The 13,055-nt window shown below is 40.0% G+C and overlaps 1 protein-coding gene across 16 annotated transcripts in view; it reads left to right on the forward strand.

The window, feature by feature from the left end:
- LARS2 (leucyl-tRNA synthetase 2, mitochondrial) overlaps positions 1 to 13,055 on the forward strand; it is a 344,490-nt gene that overhangs the window by 234,858 nt on the left and 96,577 nt on the right. For all 16 annotated transcript variants that reach the window (XR_009155147.1, XM_058183693.1, XM_058183694.1 and 13 more), the window contains 3 exons: positions 416 to 585; positions 3,327 to 3,404; positions 5,926 to 6,037. Coding sequence is in view for 15 of the 16 variants with exons in the window: in XM_058183693.1 (XP_058039676.1) it covers positions 416 to 585; positions 3,327 to 3,404; positions 5,926 to 6,037 (360 nt within the window). In the remaining variant the exon portion in view is untranslated. The remainder of the gene's footprint in view (positions 1 to 415; positions 586 to 3,326; positions 3,405 to 5,925; positions 6,038 to 13,055) is intronic.

Here is a 13,055-nt window from a genome sequence, read left to right on the forward strand (position 1 = left end):
AAAGCAGAATGCCTTATTTTCCTTCTGCAAGCAGCACTACTTGTATCTGTATTTTTCTTTCTGATTTCCAAAGTAAGAGAGCACTTTGTTTAGACATCTCTTTTTATCTAACTTTACAGGGGACAGCTCTGGTAAAAGGTTCCTAGCACTAAACTATAAGCCTGAAGAAAGAAAGAAAAAATCAGAATATTTTAAATACAATGAATAGCTACTTTATCATAAAACAAGTTGAATATCATTTTATTCCAATTAAATAAGAATATATCTAATTGCTCTAAAATTAAAAACTGGCACTAATGACTGATTAGTAAAGAAGGGCAGAACTATTCATTATTATTTTTCTTGTTTCCTAGCTGAAATTGCTATCTTAACATGAGCTAATGTAAACTTTTTTCTCCTATCGTTTTTCATTTAGCTGATGCAATTCCTGGAGTGTTACGATGGCAAACTCGCATCTGGCACCTAGCAACTAAATTTATAGAAGCCAGAAATTCTGGCCCTCTACCCTCTCCTCACTTACTTAACCAGAAAGAAAAACTGAATGCCAAACATATCTGGACTCAGAAAAACTTCACTGTCTCTGAGGTTGGAAAGAGATTCTGCCTATTCCAAACCTGTTAGCAATGTTTAACTGATGGTTAACATCAAACTGCAACAGAGATGTAATATTTTGTACTTATTTAGGCAGCATTTCTATAGTAAAACACCTTTCTAAAGTGAGGGAAATTGGTGTGGTTCTATAATGGGTAATTAGCAGTGATGAGTTGCTATCGGTTTGCCTGAATTGGGCGAACTAGTGGTGGTGGGAGGCTCTGCCCACCTGCCCAGCAGAAGCGTCGCACGCATGTGCAAGCACACATGCATCCTCAAGCGAACCGGTAGTGACGGGTTTTGGAATCCGCCCCTGGTAATAAGGATGTCACATATGTAACAAGGCTAGATGTAATATAGCAAGAAGTGCTAGCTTCCACAATCTGGCACACAGTTCATCTCTGTTTCCCTTCATCATGAAGGGTGGTAATCCAGAACTCTGAAGCACAGGTGAAATTCAGCCGGTTCTCAATTGTTTGCCCGAACCGTTAGTAAATTGCTTAGGCAGTTTGGAGAACCAGTTAAAAATAAAGTGCAAGAGAGGGTTTTTTTCTCTCTCTCCCTTCAGTTAATAGCTCCACTTAACAGTTGCAGCTGGAATGCAGTCAATACATGCTGAATCAAGTCAATAAACAACAGAAACTGACAGGATTAGGGCAAAGAAACCCATCTATCACCCATTTAGGGATGGATGGGATTAACCTCTTCCCTTCAGGAAGAAGGACAAGATTATAAACATTTTCATTATAAAGAGTATTAAATAACACTTCTGTGATCAGCTGATACTCCTTGGAGTTTCCCAACACCTTTTATAGCTACTGCAGTGTTGGCTACTTCTTGTTTCTTCCTGGGGGAAAAAGATACAGGAGGGGACAATGATGCAGCTTGATCATAGAGGCCCTTAATTTAATGCATATGTGGTCCAGCCAGCTGTATGACTTCTACTGTCAAGCACCCAATTTAGAACATAGAGAACATAGAATAGTAGAGTTGGAAAGGTTAATGGCTTTTGGCAGCACGCCCAGGCTTTCAATTAGCTTGAGCAGCTGCTCTTAGTTTCCCTCTCAGCTATTGCGTTTGCTTTGGGATTGCCTTTTTTAAAAAAAGGGAATGGCTGTTTTAAGTTTTCTGCATTGTTTTAGTGGTTCCTGGTACTGTCCTTCTGGGGTATACTTCCCTAATTCTTTTTTAAAGCCTCTAGTGATGGAGCACCCACAACTTCTGAAGGCAAATATTCCATTGGTTAATTGGTCTCACCCTTAGGCAATTTCTCCTTAGTCCTAGGTTGCTTCTCTCTTTGGTTAGTTTGTTTCTTGTTGTGCCTTTTGGTGCTTTGGAAAATAGATTAACTCCCTCATTTTTGTAGGAGCCCCTCAAATTTCCTGACAGAACAATTAATTAGTGGAACAACTTGCCTCCAGAAGTTATAGAAGCTCCAATACTGGAAGTTTTTAAGAAGAGTTTGGATAATCATTTGTTTGAAGTAGTGTAGTTTCCTGCCTAAGCAGGGGGTTGGACTAGAAGACCTCCAAGCTCCTTTCCAACTATGTTATTCTATTATATTCAAAATATTGGAACAATGCTATTTTATTGTTGTTGTTTTTTTGTTGTTTTTGTTGTTTTTTTGTTTTTTACATTTATATCCCGCCCTTCTCCGAAGACTCAGGGCGGCTTACAGTGTATAAGGCAATTGTGAGTTGGACTAAGGAGAAATTTCCTGAGGACCAATCAAGTTGGCCATGCCCACTCAGTCACATAACCCATTTCCCACCAAAAACACCGGAAGCCATAAAACCTGGGTAGCTGTAGCTGGGGGGAGACGTCTTGTGACTAGGTGGGAGTGACACTGAGTTGACCATGCCCTGCCACTCATATGACCACCAAGCCATGCCCACCAAGCCACGCCCACAGAACTGATAATAAAAAAATAATAATTTCACCACTGATCTGAAGACCATTATCTTGGAGAAAACTAGAAAATGTTTTGTGAAAATCAGTTAGTGCTTTGCAGTTGTTGCTGCAGATAACAACAATGTTCTATTTCATACATATCTTACATGTTTCTATTTCTTCCATAATGTTGTATTATCCAAAAAAAGTCATGAAGAACAATTGTAATGATTTCTCAGACATTACCAGGTAGCAACCATCTTCATCCTGCTCCAAAGCCAGGAATGTTAAAATGCCTTCATCTTTCTCTTTTAAAAATTACCACCTGAAGCTTATTTAGGGCTAATTTTTTGAGGAGGGAGAAGAAGTGTGAACATACATTCTACAAACTCCAATTAATTATGGAATATGTAGAATGCTGTGTGTGTCCAACCCAGTGGTTGATTGCTACCAGTTTGTCCCGGATCGGGTGAACTGGTAGTAGTGGTGGTGGAATGCTCCGCCCACCTGCTCAGGCATCTCTGTGCATGTGCAGAAGTGTTGTGAACGCACCCATGAGCAAACCGGTAGAGGCCAAAATTGAAACCCACTACTGGTCCATTCCCCCCCCATAGCCCTTTGTAGTTAGTCTAAAGGAAGAGTAACCAAAACTCAATTGGTTTAGTTATTTGTGTTAAAATACTGCTTTTAAAATCAAAGAGGCATCAATTTTATATACTGCTATGTTAGTTTCGTAGTCTATAAAAGATGTTAAATGTTTTTAAAAATAGAGTACAAAATCTTTGCTGGAGAACTCCTGTTGTGATCTAAATTAACTGAAAAAAACATTTGCTTTTGTGTTTTAGGTAACAGAATATTTCCTGGAGGATTATTTGTTTAATGGCATAATTTCTCGACTGATGAGCCTTAGTAACATATTGTTGGTGAGTATGCTATATAAATTTGTTTATTCTGCAAAACATCTGATTTTTCCCTCAGTGTACAATATGGATCCAATGTAATATAATGTATAGCATCAATACATGTGGCATAATGTTTAGTTGCGTGTGTCTGTCCGTATATGTATGTACCGTATCTATCAGTGGTGGGTTTCAAAATTTTTTACTATTGGCATGGCTTGGTGGGCGAGGCAGGGAAAGGATACTGTAAAATCTCCATTCTCACCCCCCTCCAGGAGAAGGATACTGTAAAATCTTTATTCTCTCCCCACTTCAGGGGAAGGTTACTGCAAAATCCCCATTTCCTCCCAATCAGCTGGGACTTGGGAGGCAGAGAATAGATGGGGCCAGGTGGGGCCAATCAGAGATGGTATTTATCCGTTCTCCGAACTACTCAAAATTTCTGCTACCGGTTCTTCAGAACTGGTCAGAACCTACTGAAATCCACCTCTGCACACGCATATATATACATGAATATAAAAAATAAAATATGAAATGGTCCTTTTGGAAATATATAAAATGCAATTTCAGTACAGTTGATAACCATTGATAACCATTAGTGGTGAAATATAGGTATCACAAAAAAGTTTTTCCTGCAATATTGTCAATATAATTACTGTATTTATTTACTGACTGTAAATTGTGAAGTATTTCTAATAGTAGAGTTTTGAAAGACAGTCTGATAACTGTTACTTTAAAAAAAATATTTTGAATAAAATAAAACCTTCATTTTCTCTGAGAATATTTAATGGTTAAATCAGAATCTCTGGCATAGCCTGAATCTATTGAAACAATAGATTTAAACTACAGCTCTTATTGCTAATATAATAACATTTTCTCTGCATCTTTTTACACCCTTAACTAGGGGAAGGTTTAATAAAACTTGAGAGCAGTAGAATAAAACTTACCGTGGGAGAACAAATTTTAGTATTCACTTTCTCTCCTCCCCAATGAGGAAGTATGAAAGCTAAAATTAAAACCTGAAAGTACACTTCCTTTAAATATTCACTCTTTCAGCAGTTGTAAACACAAACATTGAAATCCTGTTGTGAATCAAGCTGATTAATAATAGATCAATTGTCAAATAAAGAGGATTATATGTGATATGATTCATAGCATATCAGCCACACAATATAGCTGGGGAAAGGCTGGTGTGTATTTCAAGTACAATACTGGAGGAACTTTATGTTTTCTTAGCAGCTAGAAAGAAATATTCTACAATTAGAATGTTTATTTCTACCCTAATTATTGTATGGAATTGAACTGCTGATTAAAGCTTATTTTCTTGCTTGTAGCATATACAGCTTTACCCATTCTAGCCATTTTGCGTGTATTTAGTATTATGTAAATTTGTCAACTGAGTGTTTGAGTAGACAAAACAAAATTATTCCCTTAAAACAGTGCTGTAGCTAGTTAAAAAGATTTTTTACCTGCTTTTGAATTGTTTGCCTGACAGGTGATTTTTATGACTTCCATCATTTCTCACGTGTTCTCAAAGAAGCAGATTTTTTTTCTTTTTTCATTTCCTCCTTTCCACCCATATTGAATATGTGAATGTGAAATTATTCTGTTTTTACACACACAGATGTCCAGAAAGTGCTTTGGAAATAATGTAGTTATGGGGGAGCCTGCTTATGAAGTTGGTGCTTTTATTATGTATATTCTTGTGCCTCCAAGGGTTCTTGCCTTACAGAGCAGGGGTCTCCAACCTTGGCAACTTTAAGACTTGTGGACTTCAACTCCACAAACTTCAACTTCAGCTTTTCTGACTGAGGAACTCTGGGAGTTGAAGTCCACAAGTCTTAAAGTTGCCAAGGTTGGAGACCCCTGGTATAGAGTACTCCTGCCAACTCTCCTGAAAGACAGATGGTACTGAGAATTAGAAATTAATTAATATTAATATGGCCTTGCTTGACAGTTGGCTTTAATTTGTTACTTCCCATCCTTGGTTCATCACTTTCACTAGGATTCGGGCAGGAGAAAGCCAAATTCAAATGTGCCATTGTTTATTAATTACTCCAATATTGGGAATGGGAGGAACTGTTTTTCCTTCACTTCTTTTAATCCCATGACTATCTAGACCAATGTTTTTCAATTTAGCAACTTTAAGATGTGAGGATTTTTAATTCCCCAAATTCCCTATGGCTGAGCAATTCTAGCAATTGAAGTCCACAAAACCAAGGCCTAGCCAGGTGTACATGTTTTGCCTAACATATCTTTCACAGTTGCTTATTTCTGGCTTGCTTTTTGAAGCCTTATTGTTATAAATTATAAATTTATAAATTCTTATAAATTATAAACGGGAGTATTCTTTGAAATTTGCTAAATACTGACATATCTGTGAACTGGATTCTATAGTGTTTTCATCATGTTATTATGAAAAAAAGTTATAGATAATTTTTCATCCAATAGCAAATGCTACAGTATACTATTACAAACTTATTAATATTTTAATTTTATTCCCACAGTTAACAAAATCCATTTTCTTCATTCTTTCCTTTCATAGCAAGCCTCTGAACAGCTTATCATCCATAGTGCAGAATTTGAAGATGCTCTGGCAACTCTCTTTGTTATGCTTGCCCCATTGGCACCACATCTGACTTCAGAGATCTGGAAAGGTAACTTTATTTATGAATTTATTTGTTGAACTTATATGGCCACCTATCTCATATAATAATCCTAGGTGGCTCACAACAATCGGTAAAACAAGAATAAAGACAACAATCCTTCCCATTAGTTTCAGACCACTCAGAGGAATAGTCTCCTGATTTGCTTAACTGGCAAAAAATCTGGAATAAAATTCTAAACACAGTGGTTGAATTAACTATATTCAGTTGGTTGTATAAGTCAGTCTGAAATTGATCCTGTTATGTTCGGCTGAAGAGGTTGTAAAAAAATCCTTTTAAAAGCCTGTAATGATCATGCAACTCAGCTAGGATTGCCAGAGGGAAAAAAGCTTTTAAAGGGTTCGGATGATCCCAGCTGAGTTGCCTGATCGCCAGAATCTTTTAAAAGCATTTTTTTACAACTTCTTCAGCCGAAGAGGTTGTAAAAAACTGCTTTTAAAGGGTTCTGGCAATCAGGCAACTCAGCTGTGATCGCCAGAGAAACCTTTTAAAAGCTTTTTGTTTTACAACCTCTTCGGCTGAAGAGGTTGTAGAAAAAATGCTTGTGAAGGGTTCTGACAATCCCAGCTGAGCTATGCGATCATCAGAGGCTTTTTTTTTAAACTTTTAAAAGTATTTTTTTGGGCGAAGAAAAAATGCTTTTAAAAGTAAAAAAAAAACCTCTGATGATCATGTGGTTCAACTGGGGACGGGTGGGGGCAGGGATTTTTGCTACCAGTTCTCCGAACCACCCACGGCTATTGCTACCCGATTGGGTGATCCGGTCCAAACTGGGAGCATTTCACCCCTGCTGAAGAGGGTCCTGAAGCGGCTTCTGCGGCTTCTTCTCCAGCTTGTGGAGGTCTCATTGCTGGAACAGTCAAAAGGCCCCAGTAAGTCATCCTTGCTTTGAGTTGCATCGTGGTCCTCGACTTCCGACTCCGGGTCACTCATCCCATGTGCAAGGAAACTTTTATCTGGCTGGGTTGAAGTGTTATTGGGGTTTTTTAAGTTTGTATTTATGTTATGTTGACCCCTTAGTTGATCTATGTGGCATCGCAAGATTCATCTATTCCTTAGAGTTATTATATATGACCTGGGGCCTGTGATTTTAGTTACTGTTCCTGGAATCCAGAGGGGAGGCCCTGCATAATTTCTGGCATATACATAGTCCCCAGTTTGGAAAGTCCTGAGCCTGGCTGTGTCAGGGGAATATGTAGGATGCAGTTTGTCCAGGTTAGTTTTAATGTGCCTGCCCATTAGTAGTTCAGGCAGATGGCAAGCCTTCAAATTAGATGGTGGCCAAAATTTACTTTTTCTTGTTTCCAATTGCATTTCCAATTATGTTTTCAGAGGGGTAGCTATTATTGTTATAGCAGTCCTCACCCCTGTTGTAGGTTTTGAATTGCGTTTTCTTAAATTTGGTTGGTCTGTCTATAGGTTTCGAGGTTGGTTGTGTGGCTCTGCACACACAGGGCCATTTACCCTAGCTAAATGGCCCTTTGTACCACATCTCAGACAGTCAGCATTCTGAAACCTGCAGACAGCTCTCAGATGCTGTCCTCCACAGCTCAGGCAGGAGATCTGGCTTGTTGTGTTTCTTTGTTTTCTCTGTTTGGGATGGATTTGACCCTGTGACTCCCGAGGACATGGACAGGTTGTTGGGGCGGTTGAATGCCACCACATGTCTACTGGACCAGTGCCCCTCCTGGTTGGTGCTGGCCACACAGGAGGTGACACGAGGCTGGCTCCAGGGGATTATTAATGCTTCTTTGATGGAAGGGGTTTTCCCTGCCGCCTTGAAAGAAGTGGTGGTGAGGCCCCTCCTCAAGAAGCTTCCCTGGAGCCGGCTGTTTTGGGAAATTATCATCCGGTCTCCAACCTTCGCTTTGTGGTGAAGGTTGTTGAGAGTGTGGTGGCACGTCAATTACCCCAATACCTGGATGAATCTGTCTATCTAGACTCGTTCCAGTCTGGCTTCCGGCCCGGATACAGTACGGAGACGGCTTTGGTCGCGTTGGTTGATGATCTCTGGAAGGCCAGGGACAGGGGTTATTCCTCTGCCCTGGTCCTGTTAGATCTCTCAGCGGCTATTGATACCATCGACCATGGTATCTTGCTGCACCGGTTAGGGAGTTTGGGAGTGGGAGGCACCGTTTATTGGTGGTTCTCCTATCTCTCTGACCGGTCGTAGACGATGTTGGCAGGGGGGCAGATATCGACCGCGAGTCCCCTCACATGTGGGGTGCCGCAGGGGTCGATTCTCTCGCCTCTCCTGTTCAACATCTATATGAAGCCGCTGGGTGAGATCATCAATGGCTTTGGGGTGAGGTACCAACTGTATGCTGACGACACACAGCTGTACTTTTCCACCCCAGGCCATCCCAACGAAGCTATCGAAGTGCTGTCCCGGTGTCTGGAAGCTGTACAGGTCTGGATAGGGAGAAACAGGCTCAAGCTCAATCCCTCCAAGACAGAGTGGCTGTGGATGCCAGCACCCCGGTACAGTCAGCTGCAGCCGCGGCTGACTGTTGGGGGTGAATCACTGGCCCCAGTGGAAAGGGTGCGCAACTTGGGCATCCTCCTGGATGGGCGGTTGTCTTTCGAAGATCATTTGACGACCGTCGCCAGGAGAGCTTTTTACCAGGTTCGCCTGGTTCACCAGTTGCACCCCTTCCTTGATCGGGATGCCTTATGCACGGTCACTCATGCTCTGGTTACCTCTCGCTTGGATTACTGCAATGCTCTCTACATGGGGCTCCCCTTGAAGAGCACCCGGAGGCTTCAGTTAGTTCAGAATGCAGTTGCGCGGGTGATAGTGGGAGCGCACGTGGCTCCCATGTAACACCACTCCTGCGCAGACTGCACTGGCTACCTGTGGTCTTTCGGGTGCACTTCAAGGTTTTGGTGACTACCTTTAAAGCGCTCCATGGCTTAGGGCCAGGGTACTTACGAGACCGCCTGCTGTTACCGAATGCCTCCCACCGACCTGTACGCTCGCACAGAGAGGGACTCCTTAGGGTGCCGTCAGCCAAGCAATGTCAGCTGGCGGCCCTCAGGGGGAGGGCCTTCTCTGTGGGGGCTCCCAACCTTTGGAACGAACTTCCCCCTGGACTTCGTCAACTGTCGGACTTTCGGACTTTCCGCCACGAGCTGAAGACCTATTTGTTTATTCGCGTAGGACTGGATAGGATTTTAATAGTTTTAATGTTTTTATATTTCATAATTTTATGGGGTTTTATCATTTTAATGTTTTAATTCGGCCATCTGTGTAATAAGTTTTTTAAGTTATCGTTTTATGTGTATATTGCTGTCGTTTTTTATCTTGGCTGTAAACCGCCCTGAGTCCCTCGGGAGAAGGGCGGTATAAAAATTCAATAAATAAATAAATAAAATTCTGGTCTCTGGGTTGGCTGAGGCGATTTACTTCTTCCTCCTCTTCTTCAACTGTGTCCCCCTCTGCCTCTGCTGTTTCTGAATGCACAGCCACCATTTTGGCAGGAAATTTAGTGATAGTCTTTTGTATCTCTGAGGAAGACTTATTGGATAGTTGAGCTGCTCTCGCCTCATCCAGAGCCAATTGAAAGGGAAGTACTGGTTTTGGCAGCAGATGGCGTTGTAGTTTTAGATCTCTAATGCCACAGACTTGTGAGTTTTCGAGGTGTTCAAAATCACAGTAAAGAGCAGCAGCTCTGAGGGCAGAAATGTATTGATTTATAGTTTCCCCCTCTTTTTGGTCTCTGTGGTAGAAGGCATGCCTTCTGGCTATAGAGGATGGTGCTGGAGAATAATGATTCCTTAAATTCTCCAGAATGACATCCCAAGACACTGTATGCAATTTTTGAGGTGCCAATAGGTTTTTTGCTGTTTCGAATACCTCATTTCCACAATAGGATAGGAAATAGGCTTTCTTTCTGTCACTTGATACACCCCCATAGTCATTTGACAGTAAGAAGCACTCAAATTTTTCTAAACAGGTATCCCAGGATTGTTTCTCTGGGTTAAAGGTGACGAAAATGGGCAAGGCTGTCATTCTTCACAGGCAGGGACTCAGGATTCTGTCAGCAATCGTCAAGCAACTTCTCGTCGCGAATAGCGCATCAGCTCTTGAATCGTGGCTTCAGCTCAGTGACTTTTCGTCAGCTCTCATCTCTGCCTCAGGTCAGGATAACTATCCCACCTTCGTCACCAGCTGTTATGTCCCTGGCAGGGACAAACAGACTGAGGCAAGAGAAGTTTTGTAAAGGCTAACAAGTTTATTGGGTTAACATTGCTTGTTAACTCATTTGCTAGCTTTGCAACTAGCAAAGGCTGCTGTACTATATCTGAACTGTATCAGATTGGAAATGATGATTAAGAGATGGCTGTTTGAAACTTTATGATTTTGTGTATAAATGTGGAATGTTTAAACAACCAGTTGATACATATTGCTGCTTAAAACATGGCATTGTTGTCTGCTGATACTAACCTGGCAGGATACCTCAAAATGGTTCAGAAACACAGAACCATCACTAAAAGCCACAACAAAGCAGCAAACTCATTTATGTTAATAAAGTTTCTCAATTTGGAATGTGGTCTTTAATTTAAATGTCCGATGGCGCTTTTCTTTAGCTATAAACCTTGATTCTGGTCAGGCTTTGGAAAAGAAAGTATAGAAATAGTTTCTTCTACCAAGGTGAAAATTTTACATGAAATTTTTGGAATTCTTTTTACTCAAGCATTAGAGGGGAACACCTCTATCTAGGTTCTTAACCTCATAATATCCTTAATGTCATAATTTTAGTTATTGCTTTGATGCTATGCTTTTTTTCCAAATAATGCAAAGCTGCCCACCAATATTTTCTAAGCAATCTACAGAGCAAGACCTGATTAGCATCAATTCAGAATATTCAAAATATCAGGAATATTTTACTAGAAGAGTATTCAAATCTTCTGCTCAAAATAAAATTCCCTGTACCACCAGGCTTGAAATTTTAGGTCTGGATAGCCTCAAACTATACCATCTACGTTCCAACCTTTGCTTAGTTCATAAGATTATTTACCAAAATGTCCTACCTGTAAATGAGTACTTTAATTTCAACTGTAATAACAAAAGGGGTATCAATAGATTCAAACTCAATGTAATCCGCTCTAATCTTGATTGTAGGAAATATGACTTCTGCAATAGAGTAGTAAATGTCTGGAATACTCTACCTGATCTGTTGTTAGTCTCACTAATCCCCATACCTTTTACCTTAAACTGTCTACCGTGGACCTTTCATATTTCTTAAGAGGTCCCTAAGGGGGTGTGCCTACCATCCTTGTCCTACTGTCCCCATTTATATTTAATCATTCTATGTGTTTATGACTATGTCTTGCCTATTTATATTCTTTTATTTGTGCCAATTTTTACATGTGTCCATGTCTATGTCTATACAAGAAGAATGTCTATACTATGTCTATACTATGTCTATGTCTATACAACAAGAAAAACACAGACTTCAGAGGATAATTAGAACTGCAGAAAAAATAATTGCTACCAACTTGCCTTCCATTGAGGACCTGTATACTGCACGAATCAAGAAGAGGGCCGTGAAAATATTTGCAGATCCCTCGCATCCTGGACATAAACTGTTTCAACTCCTACCCTCAAAACGACGCTATAGAGCACTGCACACCAGAACAACTAGACACAAGAACAGTTTTTTCCCGAAGGCCATCACTCTGCTAAACAAATAATTCCCTCAACACTGTCAGACTATTTACTGAATCTGCACTACTATTAATCGTTTCATAGTTCCCATCACCAATCTCTTTCCACTTATGACTGTATGACTATAACTTGTTGCTGGCAATCCTTATGATTTATATTGATATATTGATCATCAATTGTGTTGTAAATGTTGTACCTTGATGAACGTATCTTTTCTTTTATGTACACTGAGAGCATATGCACCAAGACAAATTCCTTGTGTGTCCAATCACACTTGGCCAATAAAATTCTATTCTATTCTATTCTACTATTACTTGTTTCCTTGTACTTGTTGAAAAATAAATAAATATTTACAGAGGAAAAACAATTCTGCACATCAACTCCTTGCTTCCAGGCTGTTTCTTGGGCTTTCAGTTCCTCTACCAGCAGATATACGAAGTGTTAAGGGTAATCTAGGTTCAGAACCAAGATTGTGGACTGTTGAGCAGAGTACCATATGCATGAAAACGACTGAGACTGGTTGTATACAATAACAGTCATTTGCAGACAAACTGGGGTTTGATATTTCTTTACTTTTAGTGAAAAGGCAAAGTCATAGTCCAAAAACAATTCCAGATCATACACATATAAAGTCAGTCTTCTTACCAATGTAGACTTGCACAACAAACAAGGTCTTCTTTCAGTTCAGCAAAACACAGTTCAATACACAACAGTCAGTATCTTGAGGAATCAGTAACTAGCCATGATCAAGCAACAATCATAAAGCTCAAATATACAGTTGCAGCATGTCATTAGGTTACAATGCTGTAGCGTCCCTGTAGATTCCCCAACAACTATAATTTAGTAGTCCTTTTATACATTGGCTACAGAGCTCAACCAGTCAGGATGGTTGCATGATGCAGCACAGCCTTAAAGCAATATCATGCCTTTCTTACTGCAAATATAGTTTATATATTGCCTGGCCAACTAGTTAGGCAAATAACAAATTCCTGACACAAAGTTTAAAACATATGCTGTTTGGAGGACTCTATCCACAGGGCTATTGTTTATGAGGCATAGATTGTGGTAAAAACTGTCACATGTCCTTTTTTTAATAAGGGAAGAACAGCTATTAACCAGTAATAAATCTGTAATTTTTTAATTTCCACATGGTTTATAATGCAGTTGAATAAAAACAAAAGCAAATTTTATTCCCATAGATTCAACTGCACTTTTAAAGCATTCAGTACTATTAAACAAGTTGTCTTTTGAAACATTTGCCTAATCCTAATCTGGGATATTATTTTATAGGGGTTAATCTTAAATGTTTCTGCACTTTGAAAGTGTAGTCCAACAGGA

Source organism: Ahaetulla prasina, chromosome 4 (genome assembly GCF_028640845.1).
Source record: "Ahaetulla prasina isolate Xishuangbanna chromosome 4, ASM2864084v1, whole genome shotgun sequence".
In the NCBI taxonomy this organism is placed as follows: domain Eukaryota; kingdom Metazoa; phylum Chordata; class Lepidosauria; order Squamata; family Colubridae; genus Ahaetulla; species Ahaetulla prasina.